The sequence below is a fragment of the Saimiri boliviensis genome, chromosome 13, assembly GCF_048565385.1.
Source record: "Saimiri boliviensis isolate mSaiBol1 chromosome 13, mSaiBol1.pri, whole genome shotgun sequence".
Classification (NCBI taxonomy): Eukaryota; Metazoa; Chordata; class Mammalia; order Primates; family Cebidae; genus Saimiri; species Saimiri boliviensis.
In genome coordinates, this window is record NC_133461.1 from 107,870,048 (window position 1) to 107,893,859 (window position 23,812).

The 23,812-nt window shown below is 55.8% G+C and overlaps 3 protein-coding genes across 3 annotated transcripts; all 3 read right to left on the bottom strand.

Annotated features, from left to right (window-relative positions):
• Positions 1 to 897: 897 nt before the first annotated feature.
• LOC141580919 (elongin-A3-like) lies at positions 898 to 3,150 on the bottom strand. The gene is made up of 2 exons (XM_074384256.1): positions 2,443 to 3,150; positions 898 to 1,878 (listed from the first exon to the last, which is right to left on the bottom strand). Exons 1-2 carry the CDS (start codon positions 3,148 to 3,150, stop codon positions 898 to 900), a joined length of 1,689 nt encoding a protein of 562 aa, XP_074240357.1.
• A 6,272-nt stretch (positions 3,151 to 9,422) lies between these two features.
• On the bottom strand, positions 9,423 to 11,678 carry LOC141580920 (elongin-A3-like). The gene is made up of 2 exons (XM_074384257.1): positions 10,971 to 11,678; positions 9,423 to 10,403 (listed from the first exon to the last, which is right to left on the bottom strand). Exons 1-2 carry the CDS (start codon positions 11,676 to 11,678, stop codon positions 9,423 to 9,425), a joined length of 1,689 nt encoding a protein of 562 aa, XP_074240358.1.
• A 6,275-nt stretch (positions 11,679 to 17,953) lies between these two features.
• Positions 17,954 to 20,209, bottom strand: LOC141580921 (elongin-A3-like). The gene is made up of 2 exons (XM_074384258.1): positions 19,502 to 20,209; positions 17,954 to 18,934 (listed from the first exon to the last, which is right to left on the bottom strand). The coding sequence occupies exons 1-2, from the start codon at positions 20,207 to 20,209 to the stop codon at positions 17,954 to 17,956; spliced, it is 1,689 nt and encodes a 562-aa protein (XP_074240359.1).
• Between the last annotated feature and the right edge of the window lie 3,603 nt (positions 20,210 to 23,812).

A 23,812-nucleotide genomic window follows, 5' to 3' on the forward strand; every position in this document is an offset into this window, starting at 1 on the left:
TAATTTTCAAGACTTTTTTTCAAGATGGTGTTTCACCGTGATGGCTAGGCTGGTCTTGGACTCCTGACCTCAGGTGATCCACCCACCTCGGCCTCCCAAAGTGCTAGGGTTACAGGCGTGAGCCCTTGCGCCCAGTCCACAGTTCCATTTTTCAAAGAAACAGCGGTTTCCTCTGAGACATGCTCTGTTTCTGTCGCCCAGGCTGGAGTGCAGTAGAACGATCAAGGGTCACTGGAACCTGTGCCTCCCGGGCTCAGGCCATCCTGCCACCTCAGCCCTCCAAGAAGCTGGGGCCCCAGGGGCCGTGCCAGCACACCTGGTTAATTTAGATTCCTCTTCTATAGGTGGGGTTCCGCCCAGGCTTGTCTCCACCTCCTGGGCTCAAGCCACCCACCCTTCTCAGCCTCCCGTAGGAGGATGGCTCACAATTAGAGTTTCATGCCCAGGTTTTGCTAAAAAACAAAACGACAGCAACAACAAAAAAACCATTTATGTCGTGGGATTTGTCAGTGTTAACTAATGCCTGGTGAGTTTGTGTCTAAAGAGTAATTATCTAGCTGATGATTTAAAAACCAAAATATAGGGAATTCTACCTCGTCGATGATTTTAACTAGGGCATGATTTAGAGAGCGATCAGTTCACCACCAAAGCGGAATCGATCTGAAAGCGTTCACATCTTCTGAATTCTGAGGTGTCCTCCCAGCAGGGAGGCAGCGGCTGGGTATGGGAGGGAGGCCAAATCCCAGGGCCAGCCGTGGACACCGGCAGAATTCAGAAGCGCAGCTTTGCACCCAGCCAAAGGTTCTGGTGTCCGTTGGGAGCTGCGTTCCTTAAGCCGCATGGACTTGGCATTGGTCCTCCTCCCCTTCGATTCCATCTGTAAGAGGAGTCTTGAGATTATCGTCGTAAGATTGCTCTCTTGTAGTCTCGAATGGCCTTGGCCATCAGCGGGGCCACTTTCTTTGCAGCCTGTTTCCGGATTTTGGCCTCGGGCGTCGCCCGCGCGCTGCTCCAGCTCAGGCAGGCGTAGGCCCGCTTCTCGGGGCGCCTGGGAAGGCCGCTGCCTGCCCCGCCGCCCTCCCTAGAGGGCGGGTGGCTGCTTTCCGTGGGACGCGGATCTGGGTTGATGTTGCCATTTTCGGGGTCGGCAGCTCCTGCAGACTTCTCTTGCCTCCTCGGAGCACCGTTAGGCGGCTCGGCCACCGAGTTGAAAGAGATCATCTTCGTCTGTCGGCCGTTGGGCTCGTTGTCACGTGCAGCCCGGATCTTGGTCGTCACTACACGCAGCCGCTGCTCTCGGGCGTGCCGAAGACGCAGGTACAGCTCCCGCCAAGACTCGTGCTCCTGCGGGTTTTCTCCCTTGAAGTCCCGGAGGCAGTGAATCCTCCATAATCCGTCTGTCTCTCCAATGAGCGCGTGATTGTTTTTCTCTCTGCGATACAGCTGGTCAGGCGTACAGCCCTCCAGGACGAGTTCAAAAACCCAAGAGGGGACGCGTCCCGCTCGGCCCAGGACGTCGGGGTTGTCTCTAAGCGCCCGGACGCACTGCTGGCGCAAGGTCAGCCACCGGGGCTGGCGGGCAGGCCTGGAGCCGGAGTACACCTGCATCTTGGCGTTCTTTCTGCGTCCCGGGGAACCGGTTTCCTCCGGGAACGTCGGTGCGGAGAGTGCCGGTTCTGTCTGTGTCTGGGCGGTCACGGACTCATAGGCGGAGAGCAGATCGTAGTTGGCCTGCATCCAGGGCTCTGAGAGGTCCCACAGCTCTGAGAAGCCGTGGCTGAGCACGGTTTTCCGCCCGGAGGAATCGGCACCGGCCGCCTGTGGCCTCGGGGAGTGGCTTTCCTTGACAGGAGGCAATTTCGGAGGCGAAGCCCGGGACTCAGCGGTGCCCTTGGAACGGCTTGCTCTCCGTCGTTGATCTCCACGAGCGGTGCCGGCAGATTTCGCGGTCTTTTTCCCCTTCTTCTGCGGCTGGTCGTAGGTGAGGTATTGTTCAAAGGACAGAGCGGGCTGCTGGCATTCCTCGGCCCCCTCTCCCTCCTCCGCGTCAGAGAGGGAGCCCGCGGCTACTGCGTCCAAGTGAGCAGTGCGTGGCTTCCCCTCTCGAGTCCCGGGTTCGCCGGAAAGCTGCTGTTTGACCCCGGGGGAGAGGCCGTGTGTCCCCTTTCGTGGGTCCGGGCCGTCTAGACCTGGCCTCTTCTTGTGCGAGTGTCTGTGCCTAGGCCTCTCCGGGTGGCCGTCTGGAGCCACCGCCCAGGCGGGGAGACGCTGGCCGCTGCCGCTGGCGCGCCCTCCTTCCTTCTGTGTCCCGGCGCTAGCAGAGGGCGGTGTGTCCCTGGGGCTTTCCCGGGGGGACGGCCTTGGGGATTCCCCTCTGGTGCAGGCCCCGGAGGATGTCCCCATGAGGGAAGCGGGAGACTGCCCACGGCCCTGGGCACCCACAGGGCGTTCTTCCCGGCGGGAGGATTTGCGCTTCTTTCTTCGGCCCGCGACCGCTTCGTCCTGGGGTTGGCCCTGGCAGCCTCCAGCGAGCGGGGGCAGGCCCTGAGCGGTGTCAGCGTGGCCTCTTCCGGTTTGCTGCCCGGGCTCCAGGCCCTCGCTCACCGGGAGAGGTCCGGGGCGCCCTGACTGAGGGGCCCGATTGGGGCGGGAATCCGCGGAGGCATTTCTGGGGCGCTTTCTCTGGGCTCCGTCCTGGCGGCTGGGGGAGCTTCGCTCAGGTCTCCGGAGCCCCGTAGGTGCTGTGCGTGCTGTCCGTCTGTGCTCAGGGCTGTGAGATCGACTCCTGGGGGCCGTCCCGTTTTCCGGGAAGCCCCAGGCCTTTTCTTGGTCCCGAAGGGCCTCCCCGAAGCGCTCTCGGGAAGAGCTCTCCTCCCGGTCCTGTGGGTCGGGCCCGGGCCTGGAGTTTGGGTCCACGAGAAGCAGCTTCTTCCACCGGGCCGCTAAGTCTCTGGCAATGGGGCCCACGTGCTGGTGCTTCCGCAGGCCCTTCACGGTCTTTCGGATTCGAGTCTCCGCCAGGATGTCTGCCGTCACGGGCAAGGCGGAGAGTTTCTGCAGATATTTCCCTAGCTTCTTCGGGTCCGTCTTAGTTGCCAGACGCACCTGCAGCTTCTCCACTGCGTGCAGCGTAGTCGAGCCTGCCGCCATCTCACCAGATCTGGGCAGGCGTCGCTGTCCCTGGTCGGCCGGTCGCAGATATGTCCTTGGGCAGCGGGAGGTGAAGTCTAGGGGCGCCGGTCCTCCCTGGCTGCCCGGTCGCCAGGCAGGCCTCGGGATGTTGAGTCACAGCCTGGAGCGAGCTCGGCCCTCGGAGCAGCGGGCCACTGGTTCTGTGGCGCTGCTCCTCGCACACCACAGGCCTCGCGGTGTGGAGTCAGCGAACTCGGAGCGGCCGAATCCTCCGCGCGGCCTGGGGAGCGGGGCGGGGAAAGGGGGGATAGCGGGGCGCGAGGGGGCCACCGGCTCTAGAACGCCGGTCCGGTCCTTGCAGACAGCTGAGCAGATCCGCTTCTGGTCCTCGGGATGTGGAGCCACAGCCTGGAGCGACCTCTGCGGTGAGCTGTCCAACAGGGAATGAAGCGCAGCTGCCAGGGCTCGGCCTTATATAGGCAGCCCTAGGCCCGCCCACGGCTCAGACCCTGACCCCCTTGGCTGCTGGGCTGCCCAGCCCCCGTAGGAATTCATTCCGTGTCAGTACAATGCAGCCAATCGGGAGGGTCCACGCCAGGTGGACTGCTGCGCCCTCGAGGGGGGATGAGCCTCAACACATCCTTCTTGGGTTCCATCGTTGGCCCTCCATGTTCGCGGGTTCCGCATCTGTGGATTCCATAAAACACAGACTGAAACTTCTTGGGAGGAAAATAGACAATAACAACACAGCGCCACAGAAATCCGAGAAAGAAGAACCAACACGGGATAGCAACTCGTGACCTGGAACGGACGTTGTGCGGGAAGGGGGGTTGGGGGGGGAATTCCCAGCATTCGGAGGAAAGTGGGATTAAGAGAGAAAAGGAGAAAAGGTCGATTTGACTCCTCAACGTCGGCTCCATGGAGTTCCAGACGCTTTTGGAAGCGATGTCTTTGCCCTGCCCTCTAGTCCATTCCTAAAGTCCCCGGGTCCTGGCCATGTAGCTACCTCCGTGACCTCTCTTTTTCCTTATGAAGGGAAGAAACCTGGGTGGTGCCCGTTACAGATTTTCTAAGACTAGGAGACAGAAATAAGTCAGCAGGCGCCAAATGAGAACTGACAAGTGGACGCTCGTGATTTCCCATGGAAACTCTGGCCCGACTGCCCTTATTTGAGGAAAGGCAGGCACGGGAACGTTGGCGCCGTGGAGTGGAGAAGAACGTTGTGCTGAGGAATGTTTCTCCGCTCAAGCTTTGGCCAACTTTCTCACAATGCTTCCCTTACTAGGAAGGAGAGCTGATGGGATCATGGTTTGGCCTTCCAGAAGGTCGACGCGCAGACTCCCTCTAGCGTCCCATCCCCCAAAACGGTGGCCATGACCTCTGCTCTTGACAGGTGCCTTGTGGCTTTGCCTGCAGGGCTGCCGCCTCTTGGTAGCCGTGGCTTGAACTCCTGACCTCAGGTGATCCACCCACCTCGGCCTCCTAAAGTGCTAGGATTACAGGCGTTAGCCCCTCGGCCCCGCCCACAGTTCCATTTTTGAGAGAAACAGATGTTTCCTCCGAGACATGCTCTGTTTCTGTCGCCCAGGCTGGAGTGCAGTGGAATGATCAAGGGTCACTGCAACCTCTGCCTCCCGGGCTCAGGCCATCCTGCCACCTCAGCCCTCCAGGAAGCTGGGGCCCCAGGGGCCGTGCAAGTACACCTGGCTAATTTAGATTCCTTTTCTTTAGATGGGGTTTGGCACAGGCTTGCCTCCACCTCCTGGGCTCAAGCCATCCATCCTTCTCAGCCTCCCGTAGGAGGATGGCTCACAATTAGAGTTTCATGCCCAGATTTTGCTTAAAAACAAAACAACGGGGCCGGGCGCGGTGGCTCAAGCCTGTAATCCCAGCACTTTGGGAGGTCGAGGCGGGTGGATCACGAGGTCAAGAGATCGAGACCATCCTGGTCCACATGGTAAAACCCCGTCTCTACTAAAAATACAAAAAAAAAAAAAAAAAAAAATAGTAGCTGGGCCTAGTGGCACGTGCCTGTAACCCGAGCTACTCAGGAGGCTGAGGCAGGAGAATTGCCTGAACCCAGGAGGCGGAGGTTGCGGTGAGCCGAGATCGTGCCATTGCACTCCAGCCTGGGTAACAGGAGTGAAACTCCGTCTCAAAAAACAAAACAAAACAAAACAACAAAACAACAAAAAACCATTTCTATAGTGAGATTTGTCAGTGTTAACTAATGCCTCGTGAGTTTGTGTCTAAAAAGGAATGATCTAGTTCATGATTTAAAAACCAGAAAATAGGGAATTCTACATCTTGTACCTCGTTGATGATTTTAACTCTTACATGATTTAAAAAGTGATGAGTTAACCACCAAAGTGGAATGGATCTGAAAGTGTTCACATCCTCTGAATTCGGAGGTGTCCTCCCAGCAGGGAGGCAGTGGCTGGGTATGGGAGGCCAAATCCCAGGGCCAGCGGTGGACACCTGCAGAATTCAGAAGCGTAACTTTGCACCCAGCCAAAGTTTGTGGTGTCTGTTGGAAGTTTCGTTCCTTAACCCGCATTGACTTGGCATTGGTCCTCCTCCCCTTGGATTCCATCTGTAAGAGGAGTCTTGTGTTTATCGTCGGAAGAATGTTCTCTTGTAGTCGCGAATGGCCTTGGCCATCAGCGGGGCCACTTTCTTTGCAGCCTGTTTCCGGATTTTGGCCTCAGGCGTCTTCTGAGCATTGCTGCAGCTCAGGCAGGCATAGGCCCCCTTCTCGGGGAGCCTGGGGAGGCCACTGCCGCCCCCACCGCCCCCGCCGCCCCTGCGAGAGGGAGGGTGGCTGCTTTTTGTGGGATGCGGATCTGGGTTGATGTTGCCATTTTCGGGGTCAGCGGCTCCTGCAGACTTCTCTTGCCTCCTCGGAGCATCATAAGGCGGCTCGGCCACCGAGTTGAAAAAGATCATCTTCGTCTGACCGTTGCTGCAACAACGGTCCCTGCAGCCGAGTTCCACTCTCATCTTTTAGTCAGAATAAGGACAGCAGTACCACTGGAAGTGTCTACGGTGCTGGCTATTGTTTCTCCTCTGGATGGTGATTTCGCCTCATTTTCTAATGCTCCTGTGACTTTTGGTCTCTTTCTCTGTGCGTGTGTATGCATCTGTGTTTGTGTGTGTGTGTGTGTGTGTGTGTGTGTGCATCTGTGTGTGTGTCTGTGCGTGTGTGTGTATTTCTGAAGAAAGAAAATCTAATAGCCCGAGAATCAGGGGACGAGGATTCCGGTGGTAAGCCTTTTCTGAGAATTAACTCTCCGTGATATGTAGGAAAACCAGGTACATCTGCTCTGTTTCCTGACGTCGAGCTACCTCAGCAAGGGGATCCCGGTGCAACGCTGGCAGTGCTTGCGGAGCGCTCCGAATGAGGATTATTCTGTAGACAGGTCAGCAGAGGATTGAACTGTTTTTTGTCAGTGTGGTAATGTGACAGTAGGATCCACAGGTGGGTGCTGAATTCTATTTGGTTTAGGTTTATCTATTGTGTGGGGGTTTGTTATCTAGTTCTTTCTTCGAGAGGGCGTGTCTCGGTGGGAGCCGTGACCCGCTAAAGCTTGTCAGTCAGGTTCTGCAGTCATGAATGAGTTCAGTGGGGGCAGACGCCATTGTCAGTAGCGTGACAGTGGGCGCATAGGTGAGCTGTGAGGGGCTTGAGCTAGCTCTTCATGTTTTGAGTTGTGTTTGCTTGTATCCTGTTTGTTTTGTGTTTTGGGAGGGGAAACCTTTTCCACAAAGGAAGGCTGTTGCCAGCGGATTTGAGTCCAGGGGACTGGAATGTCTCGGTGGGAGCGGGGAGAAGCTGCAGGGTGATCAGTGGCTACTCCACCTCCAGGAAGAACGTGTGGCTCTTGTGCCACGAGGAGGAGATTTGGCTCTCTCATAAGTTTTGCGGGACACCACAGACCCGCTCTTGTATTGCCGTGAAGAAATAGAGACTGGCCTTGTGTGTCCCTTGCTGGGCGGGCGGGGTAGGGGGGGAGGTTCAGGGAGTCTCCCCTGAATTGTATACAGTCCCTGCTTGCATCACATCTTTCTTTCCCCAGAAAAAAGACGTCATCCTCACGGAGCAGCACCCCTGCGGCTGCCTGTCCTGGCTTCCTTCGTGTTCTTCAGCCTTGAAGGCCCCTTCCCTCTTGCACTGGCATCTGCTCTGATGCCTGATTCCAGAAGCTTCCCACCACCTGTTCTACTGCCCCCCACCCCTCCCAGGGGCATAGGAGTTTGATCTCTTTTACTGTCCTTGCTTGGTTCTGCTTTGTGGGATAGGCCTTTCTGTCTGTCTCTTGGCTTCTCACTAACTGTAGGCATCAGGAAATCTCATCAAGGAAATCAGATTTACTCAAGGGTGTGTGTGGGGGAGGGTCGGGAGGTATCTGACACAGGGACCTGCAATTGCCCGTCCGTATGATGCCAACCCATGCCCTCAGTTAAAAACTAAAGGTTTAGCAAAGCCGGCCGAAGCTCATGTGATCTGAACCGAAGGATGTTACCCTGGTCATCTCATGGTAATTAGAGACTCTGATTGGTGGCTTTAGATTTCTTGATTCAGAGGCCAATTAGATAAAGTGATGAAGTTTCTGCCATTCTTCCATAGGGGTTCTGGGTGAAAAGATTGGAAACGATTCTCTTTGGTGCTTAGTGAAAGTAGTCTGACTTAACAAAGGTAGCGGTTATTGCCACTGTTTGATGAAATCCCGCAGTTCCTTTTCTTCTTCTTCTTCTTGTTGACTTTTTTTCTTTTTTTTTTTTTTTTGGGTTGGTTCCAAGTCTTTGCTATTGTAAACAGTGCTGCAGTGAACATTCGTGTGCACGTGTCCTTATAGTAGAATGATTTATAATCCTTTGGATATTTACCCAGTAATGGGATTGCTGGGTCAAAAGGGATTTCTATTTTTAGGTCCTTGAGGAATTGCCACACTGTCTTCCACAATGGTTGAATTAATTTACATTCCCACCAACAGTGTAAAAGTGTTCCTATTTCTCCACATCCTCTCCAGCATCTGTTGTTTCCCGATTTTTATTTTTATTTTTTATTTATTTATTTTTTTAAAGAATAAAGAAGAGGAAGAAAGAGAAAGAGGAAGAAGGAGAGAGGATGGGGGTATTGCTTTATTGCCCGGGCTAGAATGCAGTCTAAATATGGGTATGCCTATAATTGTCCTTAATAATGGAGACATGAAAGAAAATGAGGGAAGAGAATAGCAAACAAGGAGCCAACCAAGATTTCTTTTAAACTTCTAAGTTGATATGATGTGGTACTGATAAGAGTGTATATTTTGTATATTTAAAGTGCAGAGTTCTATAAATGTTAATTACATTTACTTGTTCCAGATCTGAGTTCAAGTCCTGAATATCGTTGTTAATTTTCAAGACTTTTTTTCAAGATGGAGTTTCACCGTGATGGCTAGGCTGGTCTTGGACTCCTGACCTCAGGTGATCCACCCACCTCGGCCTCCCAAAGTGCTAGGGTTACAGGCGTGAGCCCTTGCGCCCAGTCCACAGTTCCATTTTTCAAAGAAACAGCGGTTTCCTCTGAGACATGCTCTGTTTCTGTCGCCCAGGCTGGAGTGCAGTAGAACGATCAAGGGTCACTGGAACCTGTGCCTCCCGGGCTCAGGCCATCCTGCCACCTCAGCCCTCCAAGAAGCTGGGGCCCCAGGGGCCGTGCCAGCACACCTGGTTAATTTAGATTCCTCTTCTATAGGTGGGGTTCCGCCCAGGCTTGTCTCCACCTCCTGGGCTCAAGCCACCCACCCTTCTCAGCCTCCCGTAGGAGGATGGCTCACAATTAGAGTTTCATGCCCAGGTTTTGCTAAAAAACAAAACGACAGCAACAACAAAAAAACCATTTATGTCGTGGGATTTGTCAGTGTTAACTAATGCCTGGTGAGTTTGTGTCTAAAGAGTAATTATCTAGCTGATGATTTAAAAACCAAAATATAGGGAATTCTACCTCGTCGATGATTTTAACTAGGGCATGATTTAGAGAGCGATCAGTTCACCACCAAAGCGGAATCGATCTGAAAGCGTTCACGTCTTCTGAATTCTGAGGTGTCCTCCCAGCAGGGAGGCAGTGGCTGGGTATGGGAGGGAGGCCAAATCCCAGGGCCAGCCGTGGACACCGGCAGAATTCAGAAGCGCAGCTTTGCACCCAGCCAAAGGTTCTGGTGTCCGTTGGGAGCTGCGTTCCTTAACCCGCATGGACTTGGCATTGGTCCTCCTCCCCTTCGATTCCATCTGTAAGAGGAGTCTTGAGATTATCGTCGTAAGATTGCTCTCTTGTAGTCTCGAATGGCCTTGGCCATCAGCGGGGCCACTTTCTTTGCAGCCTGTTTCCGGATTTTGGCCTCGGGCGTCGCCCGCGCGCTGCTCCAGCTCAGGCAGGCGTAGGCCCGCTTCTCGGGGCGCCTGGGAAGGCCGCTGCCTGCCCCGCCGCCCTCCCTAGAGGGCGGGTGGCTGCTTTCCGTGGGATGCGGATCTGGGTTGATGTTGCCATTTTCGGGGTCGGCAGCTCCTGCAGACTTCTCTTGCCTCCTCGGAGCACCGTTAGGCGGCTCGGCCACCGAGTTGAAAGAGATCATCTTCGTCTGTCGGCCGTTGGGCTCGTTGTCACGTGCAGCCCGGATCTTGGTCGTCACTACACGCAGCCGCTGCTCTCGGGCGTGCCGAAGACGCAGGTACAGCTCCCGCCAAGACTCGTGCTCCTGCGGGTTTTCTCCCTTGAAGTCCCGGAGGCAGTGAATCCTCCATAATCCGTCTGTCTCTCCCATGAGCGCGTGATTGTTTTTCTCTCTGCGATACAGCTGGTCAGGCGTACAGCCCTCCAGGACGAGTTCAAAAACCCAAGAGGGGACGCGTCCCGCTCGGCCCAGGACGTCGGGGTTGTCTCTAAGCGCCCGGACGCACTGCTGGCGCAAGGTCAGCCACCGGGGCTGGCGGGCAGGCCTGGAGCCGGAGTACACCTGCATCTTGGCGTTCTTTCTGCGTCCCGGGGAACCGGTTTCCTCCGGGAACGTCGGTGCGGAGAGTGCCGGTTCTGTCTGTGTCTGGGCGGTCACGGACTCATAGGCGGAGAGCAGATCGTAGTTGGCCTGCATCCAGGGCTCTGAGAGGTCCCACAGCTCTGAGAAGCCGTGGCTGAGCACGGTTTTCCGCCCGGAGGAATCGGCACCGGCCGCCTGTGGCCTCGGGGAGTGGCTTTCCTTGACAGGAGGCAATTTCGGAGGCGAAGCCCGGGACTCAGCGGTGCCCTTGGAACGGCTTGCTCTCCGTCGTTGATCTCCACGAGCGGTGCCGGAAGATTTCGCGGTCTTTTTCCCCTTCTTCTGCGGCTGGTCGTAGGTGAGGTATTGTTCAAAGGACAGAGCGGGCTGCTGGCATTCCTCAGCCCCCTCTCCCTCCTCCGCGTCAGAGAGGGAGCCCGCGGCTACTGCGTCCAAGTGAGCAGTGCGTGGCTTCCCCTCTCGAGTCCCGGGTTCGCCGGAAAGCTGCTGTTTGACCCCGGGGGAGAGGCCGTGTGTCCCCTTTCGTGGGTCCGGGCCGTCTAGACCTGGCCTCTTCTTGTGCGAGTGTCTGTGCCTAGGCCTCTCCGGGTGGCGGTCTGGAGCCACCGCCCAGGCGGGGAGACGCTGGCCGCTGCCGCTGGCGCGCCCTCCTTCCTTCTGTGTCCCGGCGCTAGCAGAGGGCGGTGTGTCCCTGGGGCTTTCCCGGGGGGACGGCCTTGGGGATTCCCCTCTGGTGCAGGCCCCGGAGGATGTCTCCATGAGGGAAGCGGGGGGAGACTGCCCACGGCCCTGGGCACCCACAGGGCGTTCTTCCCGGCGGGAGGATTTGCGCTTCTTTCTGCGGCCCCCGACCGCTTCGTCCTGGGGTTGGCCCTGGCAGCCACCAGCGAGCGGGGGCAGGCCCTGAGCGGTGTCAGCGTGGCCTCTTCCGGTTTGCTGCCCGGGCTCCAGGCCCTCGCTCACCGGGAGAGGTCCGGGGCGCCCTGACTGAGGGGCCCGATTGGGGCGGGAATCCGCGGAGGCATTTCTGGGGCGCTTTCTCTGGGCTCCGTCCTGGCGGCTGGGGGAGCTTCGCTCAGGTCTCCGGAGCCCCGTAGGTGCTGTGCGTGCTGTCCGTCTGTGCTCAGGGCTGTGAGATCGACTCCTGGGGGCCGTCCCGTTTTCCGGGAAGCCCCAGGCCTTTTCTTGGTCCCGAAGGGCCTCCCCGAAGCGCTCTCGGGAAGAGCTCTCCTCCCGGTCCTGTGGGTCGGGCCCGGGCCTGGAGTTTGGGTCCACGAGAAGCAGCTTCTTCCACCGGGCCGCTAAGTCTCTGGCAATGGGGCCCACGTGCTGGTGCTTCCGCAGGCCCTTCACGGTCTTTCGGATTCGAGTCTCCGCCAGGATGTCTGCCGTCACGGGCAAGGCGGAGAGTTTCTGCAGATATTTCCCTAGCTTCTTCGGGTCCGTCTTAGTTGCCAGACGCACCTGCAGCTTCTCCACTGCGTGCAGCGTAGTCGAGCCTGCCGCCATCTCACCAGATCTGGGCAGGCGTCGCTGTCCCTGGTCGGCCGGTCGCAGATATGTCCTTGGGCAGCGGGAGGTGAAGTCTAGGGGCGCCGGTCCTCCCTGGCTGCCCGGTCGCCAGGCAGGCCTCGGGATGTTGAGTCACAGCCTGGAGCGAGCTCGGCCCTCGGAGCAGCGGGCCACTGGTTCTGTGGCGCTGCTCCTCGCACACCACAGGCCTCGCGGTGTGGAGTCAGCGAACTCGGAGCGGCCGAATCCTCCGCGCGGCCTGGGGAGCGGGGCGGGGAAAGGGGGGATAGCGGGGCGCGAGGGGGCCACCGGCTCTAGAACGCCGGTCCGGTCCTTGCAGACAGCTGAGCAGATCCGCTTCTGGTCCTCGGGATGTGGAGCCACAGCCTGGAGCGACCTCTGCGGTGAGCTGTCCAACAGGGAATGAAGCGCAGCTGCCAGGGCTCGGCCTTATATAGGCAGCCCTAGGCCCGCCCACGGCTCAGACCCTGACCCCCTTGGCTGCTGGGCTGCCCAGCCCCCGTAGGAATTCATTCCGTGTCAGTACAATGCAGCCAATCGGGAGGGTCCACGCCAGGTGGACTGCTGCGCCCTCGAGGGGGGATGAGCCTCAACACATCCTTCTTGGGTTCCATCGTTGGCCCTCCATGTTCGCGGGTTCCGCATCTGTGGATTCCATAAAACACAGACTGAAACTTCTTGGGAGGAAAATAGACAATAACAACACAGCGCGACAGAAATCCGAGAAAGAAGAACCAACACGGGATAGCAACTCGTGACCTGGAACGGACGTTGTGCGGGAAGGGGGGTTGGGGGGGGAATTCCCAGCATTCGGAGGAAAGTGGCATTAAGAGAGAAAAGGAGAAAAGGTCGATTTGACTCCTCAACGTCGGCTCCATGGAGTTCCAGACGCTTTTGGAAGCGATGTCTTTGCCCTGCCCTCTAGTCCATTCCTAAAGTCCCCGGGTCCTGGCCATGTAGCTACCTCCGTGACCTCTCTTTTTCCTTATGAAGGGAAGAAACCTGGGTGGTGCCCGTTACAGATTTTCTAAGACTAGGAGACAGAAATAAGTCAGCAGGCGCCAAATGAGAACTGACAAGTGGACGCTCGTGATTTCCCATGGAAACTCTGGCCCGACTGCCCTTATTTGAGGAAAGGCAGGCACGGGAACGTTGGCGCCGTGGAGTGGAGAAGAACGTTGTGCTGAGGAATGTTTCTCCGCTCAAGCTTTGGCCAACTTTCTCACAATGCTTCCCTTACTAGGAAGGAGAGCTGATGGGATCATGGTTTGGCCTTCCAGAAGGTCGACGCGCAGACTCCCTCTAGCGTCCCATCCCCCAAAACGGTGGCCATGACCTCTGCTCTTGACAGGTGCCTTGTGGCTTTGCCTGCAGGGCTGCCGCCTCTTGGTAGCCGTGGCTTGAACTCCTGACCTCAGGTGATCCACCCACCTCGGCCTCCTAAAGTGCTAGGATTACAGGCTTAGCCCCTCGGCCCCGCCCACAGTTCCATTTTTGAGAGAAACAGATGTTTCCTCCGAGACATGCTCTGTTTCTGTCGCCCAGGCTGGAGTGCAGTGGAATGATCAAGGGTCACTGCAACCTCTGCCTCCCGGGCTCAGGCCATCCTGCCACCTCAGCCCTCCAGGAAGCTGGGGCCCCAGGGGCCGTGCAAGTACACCTGGCTAATTTAGATTCCTTTTCTTTAGATGGGGTTTGGCACAGGCTTGCCTCCACCTCCTGGGCTCAAGCCATCCATCCTTCTCAGCCTCCCGTAGGAGGATGGCTCACAATTAGAGTTTCATGCCCAGATTTTGCTTAAAAACAAAACAACGGGGCCGGGCGCGGTGGCTCAAGCCTGTAATCCCAGCACTTTGGGAGGTCGAGGCGGGTGGATCACGAGGTCAAGAGATCGAGACCATCCTGGTCCACATGGTAAAACCCCGTCTCTACTAAAAATACAAAAAAAAAAAAAAAAAAAAAATAGTAGCTGGGCCTAGTGGCACGTGCCTGTAACCCGAGCTACTCAGGAGGCTGAGGCAGGAGAATTGCCTGAACCCAGGAGGCGGAGGTTGCGGTGAGCCGAGATCGTGCCATTGCACTCCAGCCTGGGTAACAGGAGTGAAACTCCGTCTCAAAAAACAAAACAAAACAAAACAACAAAACAACAAAAAACCATTTCTATAGTGAGATTTGTCAGTGTTAACTAATGCCTCGTGAGTTTGTGTCTAAAAAGGAATGATCTAGTTCATGATTTAAAAACCAGAAAATAGGGAATTCTACATCTTGTACCTCGTTGATGATTTTAACTCTTACATGATTTAAAAAGTGATGAGTTAACCACCAAAGTGGAATGGATCTGAAAGTGTTCACATCCTCTGAATTCGGAGGTGTCCTCCCAGCAGGGAGGCAGTGGCTGGGTATGGGAGGCCAAATCCCAGGGCCAGCGGTGGACACCTGCAGAATTCAGAAGCGTAACTTTGCACCCAGCCAAAGTTTGTGGTGTCTGTTGGAAGTTTCGTTCCTTAACCCGCATTGACTTGGCATTGGTCCTCCTCCCCTTGGATTCCATCTGTAAGAGGAGTCTTGTGTTTATCGTCGGAAGAATGTTCTCTTGTAGTCGCGAATGGCCTTGGCCATCAGCGGGGCCACTTTCTTTGCAGCCTGTTTCCGGATTTTGGCCTCAGGCGTCTTCTGAGCATTGCTGCAGCTCAGGCAGGCATAGGCCCCCTTCTCGGGGAGCCTGGGGAGGCCACTGCCGCCCCCACCGCCCCCGCCGCCCCTGCGAGAGGGAGGGTGGCTGCTTTTTGTGGGATGCGGATCTGGGTTGATGTTGCCATTTTCGGGGTCAGCGGCTCCTGCAGACTTCTCTTGCCTCCTCGGAGCATCATAAGGCGGCTCGGCCACCGAGTTGAAAAAGATCATCTTCGTCTGACCGTTGCTGCAACAACGGTCCCTGCAGCCGAGTTCCACTCTCATCTTTTAGTCAGAATAAGGACAGCAGTACCACTGGAAGTGTCTACGGTGCTGGCTATTGTTTCTCCTCTGGATGGTGATTTCGCCTCATTTTCTAATGCTCCTGTGACTTTTGGTCTCTTTCTCTGTGCGTGTGTATGCATCTGTGTTTGTGTGTGTGTGTGTGTGTGTGTGTGTGTGCGCATCTGTGTGTGTGTCTGTGCGTGTGTGTGTATTTCTGAAGAAAGAAAATCTAATAGCCCGAGAATCAGGGGACGAGGATTCCGGTGGTAAGCCTTTTCTGAGAATTAACTCTCCGTGATATGTAGGAAAACCAGGTACATCTGCTCTGTTTCCTGACGTCGAGCTACCTCAGCAAGGGGATCCCGGTGCAACGCTGGCAGTGCTTGCGGAGCGCTCCGAATGAGGATTATTCTGTAGACAGGTCAGCAGAGGATTGAACTGTTTTTTGTCAGTGTGGTAATGTGACAGTAGGATCCACAGGTGGGTGCTGAATTCTATTTGGTTTAGGTTTATCTATTGTGTGGGGGTTTGTTATCTAGTTCTTTCTTCGAGAGGGCGTGTCTCGGTGGGAGCCGTGACCCGCTAAAGCTTGTCAGTCAGGTTCTGCAGTCATGAATGAGTTCAGTGGGGGCAGACGCCATTGTCAGTAGCGTGACAGTGGGCGCATAGGTGAGCTGTGAGGGGCTTGAGCTAGCTCTTCATGTTTTGAGTTGTGTTTGCTTGTATCCTGTTTGTTTTGTGTTTTGGGAGGGGAAACCTTTTCCACAAAGGAAGGCTGTTGCCAGCGGATTTGAGTCCAGGGGACTGGAATGTCTCGGTGGGAGCGGGGAGAAGCTGCAGGGTGATCAGTGGCTACTCCACCTCCAGGAAGAACGTGTGGCTCTTGTGCCACGAGGAGGAGATTTGGCTCTCTCATAAGTTTTGCGGGACACCACAGACCCGCTCTTGTATTGCCGTGAAGAAATAGAGACTGGCCTTGTGTGTCCCTTGCTGGGCGGGCGGGGTAGGGGGGGAGGTTCAGGGAGTCTCCCCTGAATTGTATACAGTCCCTGCTTGCATCACATCTTTCTTTCCCCAGAAAAAAGACGTCATCCTCACGGAGCAGCACCCCTGCGGCTGCCTGTCCTGGCTTCCTTCGTGTTCTTCAGCCTTGAAGGCCCCTTCCCTCTTGCACTGGCATCTGCTCTGATGCCTGATTCCAGAAGCTTCCCACCACCTGTTCTACTGCCCCCCACCCCTCCCAGGGGCATAGGAGTTTGATCTCTTTTACTGTCCTTGCTTGGTTCTGCTTTGTGGGATAGGCCTTTCTGTCTGTCTCTTGGCTTCTCACTAACTGTAGGCATCAGGAAATCTCATCAAGGAAATCAGATTTACTCAAGGGTGTGTGTGGGGGAGGGTCGGGAGGTATCTGACACAGGGACCTGCAATTGCCCGTCCGTATGATGCCAACCCATGCCCTCAGTTAAAAACTAAAGGTTTAGCAAAGCCGGCCGAAGCTCATGTGATCTGAACCGAAGGATGTTACCCTGGTCATCTCATGGTAATTAGAGACTCTGATTGGTGGCTTTAGATTTCTTGATTCAGAGGCCAATTAGATAAAGTGATGAAGTTTCTGCCATTCTTCCATAGGGGTTCTGGGTGAAAAGATTGGAAACGATTCTCTTTGGTGCTTAGTGAAAGTAGTCTGACTTAACAAAGGTAGCGGTTATTGCCACTGTTTGATGAAATCCCGCAGTTCCTTTTCTTCTTCTTCTTCTTGTTGACTTTTTTTCTTTTTTTTTTTTTTTTTGGGTTGGTTCCAAGTCTTTGCTATTGTAAACAGTGCTGCAATGAACATTCGTGTGCACGTGTCCTTATAGTAGAATGATTTATAATCCTTTGGATATTTACCCAGTAATGGGATTGCTGGGTCAAAAGGGATTTCTATTTTTAGGTCCTTGAGGAATTGCCACACTGTCTTCCACAATGGTTGAATTAATTTACATTCCCACCAACAGTGTAAAAGTGTTCCTATTTCTCCACATCCTCTCCAGCATCTGTTGTTTCCCGATTTTTATTTTTATTTTTTATTTATTTATTTTTTTAAAGAATAAAGAAGAGGAAGAAAGAGAAAGAGGAAGAAGGAGAGAGGATGGGGGTATTGCTTTATTGCCCGGGCTAGAATGCAGTCTAAATATGGGTATGCCTATAATTGTCCTTAATAATGGAGACATGAAAGAAAATGAGGGAAGAGAATAGCAAACAAGGAGCCAACCAAGATTTCTTTTAAACTTCTAAGTTGATATGATGTGGTACTGATAAGAGTGTATATTTTGTATATTTAAAGTGCAGAGTTCTATAAATGTTAATTACATTTACTTGTTCCAGATCTGAGTTCAAGTCCTGAATATCGTTGTTAATTTTCAAGACTTTTTTTCAAGATGGAGTTTCACCGTGATGGCTAGGCTAGTCTTGGACTCCTGACCTCAGGTGATCCACCCACCTCGGCCTCCCAAAGTGCTAGGGTTACAGGCGTGAGCCCTTGCGCCCAGTCCACAGTTCCATTTTTCAAAGAAACAGCGGTTTCCTCTGAGACATGCTCTGTTTCTGTCGCCCAGGCTGGAGTGCAGTAGAACGATCAAGGGTCACTGGAACCTGTGCCTCCCGGGCTCAGGCCATCCTGCCACCTCAGCCCTCCAAGAAGCTGGGGCCCCAGGGGCCGTGCCAGCACACCTGGTTAATTTAGATTCCTCTTCTATAGGTGGGGTTCCGCCCAGGCTTGTCTCCACCTCCTGGGCTCAAGCCACCCACCCTTCTCAGCCTCCCGTAGGAGGATGGCTCACAATTAGAGTTTCATGCCCAGGTTTTGCTAAAAAACAAAACAACAGCAACAACAAAAAAACCATTTATGTCGTGGGATTTGTCAGTGTTAACTAATGCCTGGTGAGTTTGTGTCTAAAGAGTAATTATCTAGCTGATGATTTAAAAACCAAAATATAGGGAATTCTACCTCGTCGATGATTTTAACTAGGGCATGATTTAGAGAGCGATCAGTTCACCACCAAAGCGGAATCGATCTGAAAGCGTTCACGTCTTCTGAATTCTGAGGTGTCCTCCCAGCAGGGAGGCAGTGGCTGGGTATGGGAGGGAGGCCAAATCCCAGGGCCAGCCGTGGACACCGGCAGAATTCAGAAGCGCAGCTTTGCACCCAGCCAAAGGTTCTGGTGTCCGTTGGGAGCTGCGTTCCTTAACCCGCATGGACTTGGCATTGGTCCTCCTCCCCTTCGATTCCATCTGTAAGAGGAGTCTTGAGATTATCGTCGTAAGATTGCTCTCTTGTAGTCTCGAATGGCCTTGGCCATCAGCGGGGCCACTTTCTTTGCAGCCTGTTTCCGGATTTTGGCCTCGGGCGTCGCCCGCGCGCTGCTCCAGCTCAGGCAGGCGTAGGCCCGCTTCTCGGGGCGCCTGGGAAGGCCGCTGCCTGCCCCGCCGCCCTCCCTAGAGGGCGGGTGGCTGCTTTCCGTGGGATGCGGATCTGGGTTGATGTTGCCATTTTCGGGGTCGGCAGCTCCTGCAGACTTCTCTTGCCTCCTCGGAGCACCGTTAGGCGGCTCGGCCACCGAGTTGAAAGAGATCATCTTCGTCTGTCGGCCGTTGGGCTCGTTGTCACGTGCAGCCCGGATCTTGGTCGTCACTACACGCAGCCGCTGCTCTCGGGCGTGCCGAAGACGCAGGTACAGCTCCCGCCAAGACTCGTGCTCCTGCGGGTTTTCTCCCTTGAAGTCCCGGAGGCAGTGAATCCTCCATAATCCGTCTGTCTCTCCCATGAGCGCGTGATTGTTTTTCTCTCTGCGATACAGCTGGTCAGGCGTACAGCCCTCCAGGACGAGTTCAAAAACCCAAGAGGGGACGCGTCCCGCTCGGCCCAGGACGTCGGGGTTGTCTCTAAGCGCCCGGACGCACTGCTGGCGCAAGGTCAGCCACCGGGGCTGGCGGGCAGGCCTGGAGCCGGAGTACACCTGCATCTTGGCGTTCTTTCTGCGTCCCGGGGAACCGGTTTCCTCCGGGAACGTCGGTGCGGAGAGTGCCGGTTCTGTCTGTGTCTGGGCGGTCACGGACTCATAGGCGGAGAGCAGATCGTAGTTGGCCTGCATCCAGGGCTCTGAGAGGTCCCACAGCTCTGAGAAGCCGTGGCTGAGCACGGTTTTCCGCCCGGAGGAATCGGCACCGGCCGCCTGTGGCCTCGGGGAGTGGCTTTCCTTGACAGGAGGCAATTTCGGAGGCGAAGCCCGGGACTCAGCGGTGCCCTTGGAACGGCTTGCTCTCCGTCGTTGATCTCCACGAGCGGTGCCGGAAGATTTCGCGGTCTTTTTCCCCTTCTTCTGCGGCTGGTCGTAGGTGAGGTATTGTTCAAAGGACAGAGCGGGCTGCTGGCATTCCTCAGCCCCCTCTCCCTCCTCCGCGTCAGAGAGGGAGCCCGCGGCTACTGCGTCCAAGTGAGCAGTGCGTGGCTTCCCCTCTCGAGTCCCGGGTTCGCCGGAAAGCTGCTGTTTGACCCCGGGGGAGAGGCCGTGTGTCCCCTTTCGTGGGTCCGGGCCGTCTAGACCTGGCCTCTTCTTGTGCGAGTGTCTGTGCCTAGGCCTCTCCGGGTGGCGGTCTGGAGCCACCGCCCAGGCGGGGAGACGCTGGCCGCTGCCGCTGGCGCGCCCTCCTTCCTTCTGTGTCCCGGCGCTAGCAGAGGGCGGTGTGTCCCTGGGGCTTTCCCGGGGGGACGGCCTTGGGGATTCCCCTCTGGTGCAGGCCCCGGAGGATGTCTCCATGAGGGAAGCGGGGGGAGACTGCCCACGGCCCTGGGCACCCACAGGGCGTTCTTCCCGGCGGGAGGATTTGCGCTTCTTTCTGCGGCCCCCGACCGCTTCGTCCTGGGGTTGGCCCTGGCAGCCTCCAGCGAGCGGGGGCAGGCCCTGAGCGGTGTCAGCGTGGCCTCTTCCGGTTTGCTGCCCGGGCTCCAGGCCCTCGCTCACCGGGAGAGGTCCGGGGCGCCCTGACTGAGGGGCCCGATTGGGGCGGGAATCCGCGGAGGCATTTCTGGGGCGCTTTCTCTGGGCTCCGTCCTGGCGGCTGGGGGAGCTTCGCTCAGGTCTCCGGAGCCCCGTAGGTGCTGTGCGTGCTGTCCGTCTGTGCTCAGGGCTGTGAGATCGACTCCTGGGGGCCGTCCCGTTTTCCGGGAAGCCCCAGGCCTTTTCTTGGTCCCGAAGGGCCTCCCCGAAGCGCTCTCGGGAAGAGCTCTCCTCCCGGTCCTGTGGGTCGGGCCCGGGCCTGGAGTTTGGGTCCACGAGAAGCAGCTTCTTCCACCGGGCCGCTAAGTCTCTGGCAATGGGGCCCACGTGCTGGTGCTTCCGCAGGCCCTTCACGGTCTTTCGGATTCGAGTCTCCGCCAGGATGTCTGCCGTCACGGGCAAGGCGGAGAGTTTCTGCAGATATTTCCCTAGCTTCTTCGGGTCCGTCTTAGTTGCCAGACGCACCTGCAGCTTCTCCACTGCGTGCAGCGTAGTCGAGCCTGCCGCCATCTCACCAGATCTGGGCAGGCGTCGCTGTCCCTGGTCGGCCGGTCGCAGATATGTCCTTGGGCAGCGGGAGGTGAAGTCTAGGGGCGCCGGTCCTCCCTGGCTGCCCGGTCGCCAGGCAGGCCTCGGGATGTTGAGTCACAGCCTGGAGCGAGCTCGGCCCTCGGAGCAGCGGGCCACTGGTTCTGTGGCGCTGCTCCTCGCACACCACAGGCCTCGCGGTGTGGAGTCAGCGAACTCGGAGCGGCCGAATCCTCTGCGCGGCCTGGGGAGCGGGGCGGGGAAAGGGGGGATAGCGGGGCGCGAGGGGGCCACCGGCTCTAGAACGCCGGTCCGGTCCTTGCAGACAGCTGAGCAGATCCGCTTCTGGTCCTCGGGATGTGGAGCCACAGCCTGGAGCGACCTCTGCGGTGAGCTGTCCAACAGGGAATGAAGCGCAGCTGCCAGGGCTCGGCCTTATATAGGCAGCCCTAGGCCCGCCCACGGCTCAGACCCTGACCCCCTTGGCTGCTGGGCTGCCCAGCCCCCGTAGGAATTCATTCCGTGTCAGTACAATGCAGCCAATCGGGAGGGTCCACGCCAGGTGGACTGCTGCGCCCTCGAGGGGGGATGAGCCTCAACACATCCTTCTTGGGTTCCATCGTTGGCCCTCCATGTTCGCGGGTTCCGCATCTGTGGATTCCATAAAACACAGACTGAAACTTCTTGGGAGGAAAATAGACAATAACAACACAGCGCCACAGAAATCCGAGAAAGAAGAACCAACACGGGATAGCAACTCGTGACCTGGAACGGACGTTGTGCGGGAAGGGGGGTTGGGGGGGGAATTCCCAGCATTCGGAGGAAAGTGGGATTAAAAGAGAAAAGGAGAAAAGGTCGATTTGACTCCTCAACGTCGGCTCCATGGAGTTCCAGACGCTTTTGGAAGCGATGTCTTTGCCCTGCCCTCTAGTCCATTCCTAAAGTCCCCGGGTCCTGGCCATGTAGCTACCTCCGTGACCTCTCTTTTTCCTTATGAAGGGAAGAAACCTGGGTGGTGCCCGTTACAGATTTTCTAAGACTAGGAGACAGAAATAAGTCAGCAGGCGCCAAATGAGAACTGACAAGTGGACGCTCGTGATTTCCCATGGAAACTCTGGCCCGACTGCCCTTATTTGAGGAAAGGCAGGCACGGGAACGTTGGCGCCGTGGAGTGGAGAAGAACGTTGTGCTGAGGAATGTTTCTCCGCTCAAGCTTTGGCCAACTTTCTCACAATGCTTCCCTTACTAGGAGGGAGAGCTGATGGGATCATGGTTTGGCCTTCCAGAAGGTCGACGCGCAGACTCCCTCTAGCGTCCCATCCCCCAAAACGGTGGCCATGACCTCTGCTCTTGACAGGTGCCTTGTGGCTTTGCCTGCAGGGCTGCCGCCTCTTGGTAGCCGTGGCTTGAACTCCTGACCTCAGGTGATCCACCCACCTCGGCCTCCTAAAGTGCTAGGATTACAGGCGTTAGCCCCTCGGCCCCGCCCACAGTTCCATTTTTGAGAGAAACAGATGTTTCCTCCGAGACATGCTCTGTTTCTGTCGCCCAGGCTGGAGTGCAGTGGAATGATCAAGGGTCACTGCAACCTCTGCCTCCCGGGCTCAGGCCATCCTGCCACCTCAGCCCTCCAGGAAGCTGGGGCCCCAGGGGCCGTGCAAGTACACCTGGCTAATTTAGATTCCTTTTCTTTAGATGGGGTTTGGCACAGGCTTGCCTCCACCTCCTGGGCTCAAGCCATCCATCCTTCTCAGCCTCCCGTAGGAGGATGGCTCACAATTAGAGTTTCATGCCCAGATTTTGCTTAAAAACAAAACAACGGGGCCGGGCGCGGTGGCTCAAGCCTGTAATCCCAGCACTTTGGGAGGTCGAGGCGGGTGGATCACGAGGTCAAGAGATCGAGACCATCCTGGTCCACATGGTAAAACCCCGTCTCTACTAAAAATACAAAAAAAAAAAAAAAAAAAAATAGTAGCTGGGCCTAGTGGCACGTGCCTGTAACCCGAGCTACTCAGGAGGCTGAGGCAGGAGAATTGCCTGAACCCAGGAGGCAGAGGTTGCGGTGAGCCGAGATCGTGCCATTGCACTCCAGCCTGGGTAACAGGAGTGAAACTCCGTCTCAAAAAACAAAACAAAACAAAACAACAAAACAACAAAAAACCATTTCTATAGTGAGATTTGTCAGTGTTAACTAATGCCTCGTGAGTTTGTGTCTAAAAAGGAATGATCTAGTTCATGATTTAAAAACCAGAAAATAGGGAATTCTACATCTTGTACCTCGTTGATGATTTTAACTCTTACATGATTTAAAAAGTGATGAGTTAACCACCAAAGTGGAATGGATCTGAAAGTGTTCACATCCTCTGAATTCGGAGGTGTCCTCCCAGCAGGGAGGCAGTGGCTGGGTATGGGAGGCCAAATCCCAGGGCCAGCGGTGGACACCTGCAGAATTCAGAAGCGTAACTTTGCACCCAGCCAAAGTTTGTGGTGTCTGTTGGAAGTTTCGTTCCTTAACCCGCATTGACTTGGCATTGGTCCTCCTCCCCTTGGATTCCATCTGTAAGAGGAGTCTTGTGTTTATCGTCGGAAGAATGTTCTCTTGTAGTCGCGAATGGCCTTGGCCATCAGCGGGGCCACTTTCTTTGCAGCCTGTTTCCGGATTTTGGCCTCAGGCGTCTTCTGAGCATTGCTGCAGCTCAGGCAGGCATAGGCCCCCTTCTCGGGGAGCCTGGGGAGGCCACTGCCGCCCCCACCGCCCCCGCCGCCCCTGCGAGAGGGAGGGTGGCTGCTTTTTGTGGGATGCGGATCTGGGTTGATGTTGCCATTTTCGGGGTCAGCGGCTCCTGCAGACTTCTCTTGCCTCCTCGGAGCATCATAAGGCGGCTCGGCCACCGAGTTGAAAAAGATCATCTTCGTCTGACCGTTGCTGCAACAACGGTCCCTGCAGCCGAGTTCCACTCTCATCTTTTAGTCAGAATAAGGACAGCAGTACCACTGGAAGTGTCTACGGTGCTGGCTATTGTTTCTCCTCTGGATGGTGATTTCGCCTCATTTTCTAATGCTCCTGTGACTTTTGGTCTCTTTCTCTGTGCGTGTGTATGCATCTGTGTTTGTGTGTGTGTGTGTGTGTGTGTGTGTGCATCTGTGTGTGTGTCTGTGCGTGTGTGTGTATTTCTGAAGAAAGAAAATCTAATAGCCCGAGAATCAGGGGACGAGGATTCCGGTGGTAAGCCTTTTCTGAGAATTAACTCTCCGTGATATGTAGGAAAACCAGGTACATCTGCTCTGTTTCCTGACGTCGAGCTACCTCAGCAAGGGGATCCCGGTGCAACGCTGGCAGTGCTTGCGGAGCGCTCCGAATGAGGATTATTCTGTAGACAGGTCAGCAGAGGATTGAACTGTTTTTTGTCAGTGTGGTAATGTGACAGTAGGATCCACAGGTGGGTGCTGAATTCTATTTGGTTTAGGTTTATCTATTGTGTGGGGGTTTGTTATCTAGTTCTTTCTTCGAGAGGGCGTGTCTCGGTGGGAGCCGTGACCCGCTAAAGCTTGTCAGTCAGGTTCTGCAGTCATGAATGAGTTCAG

What these genes read in the sequence shown, in the direction of transcription:
- LOC141580919 (XM_074384256.1), bottom strand. Translation starts at nt 3,150, where the DNA reads ATGGCGGCAGGCTCGACTACGCTGCACGCAGTGGAGAAGCTGCAGGTG. An exon ending in CCCGCCGGGAAGAACGCCCT is followed by an intron (nt 1,879 to 2,442) that starts GTGGGTGCCCAG and finishes GGCACCGCTGAG; the next exon opens with TCCCGGGCTTCGCCTCCGAA.
- LOC141580921 (XM_074384258.1), bottom strand. Translation starts at nt 20,209, where the DNA reads ATGGCGGCAGGCTCGACTACGCTGCACGCAGTGGAGAAGCTGCAGGTG. An exon ending in CCCGCCGGGAAGAACGCCCT is followed by an intron (nt 18,935 to 19,501) that starts GTGGGTGCCCAG and finishes GGCACCGCTGAG; the next exon opens with TCCCGGGCTTCGCCTCCGAA.
- LOC141580920 (XM_074384257.1), bottom strand. Translation starts at nt 11,678, where the DNA reads ATGGCGGCAGGCTCGACTACGCTGCACGCAGTGGAGAAGCTGCAGGTG. An exon ending in CCCGCCGGGAAGAACGCCCT is followed by an intron (nt 10,404 to 10,970) that starts GTGGGTGCCCAG and finishes GGCACCGCTGAG; the next exon opens with TCCCGGGCTTCGCCTCCGAA.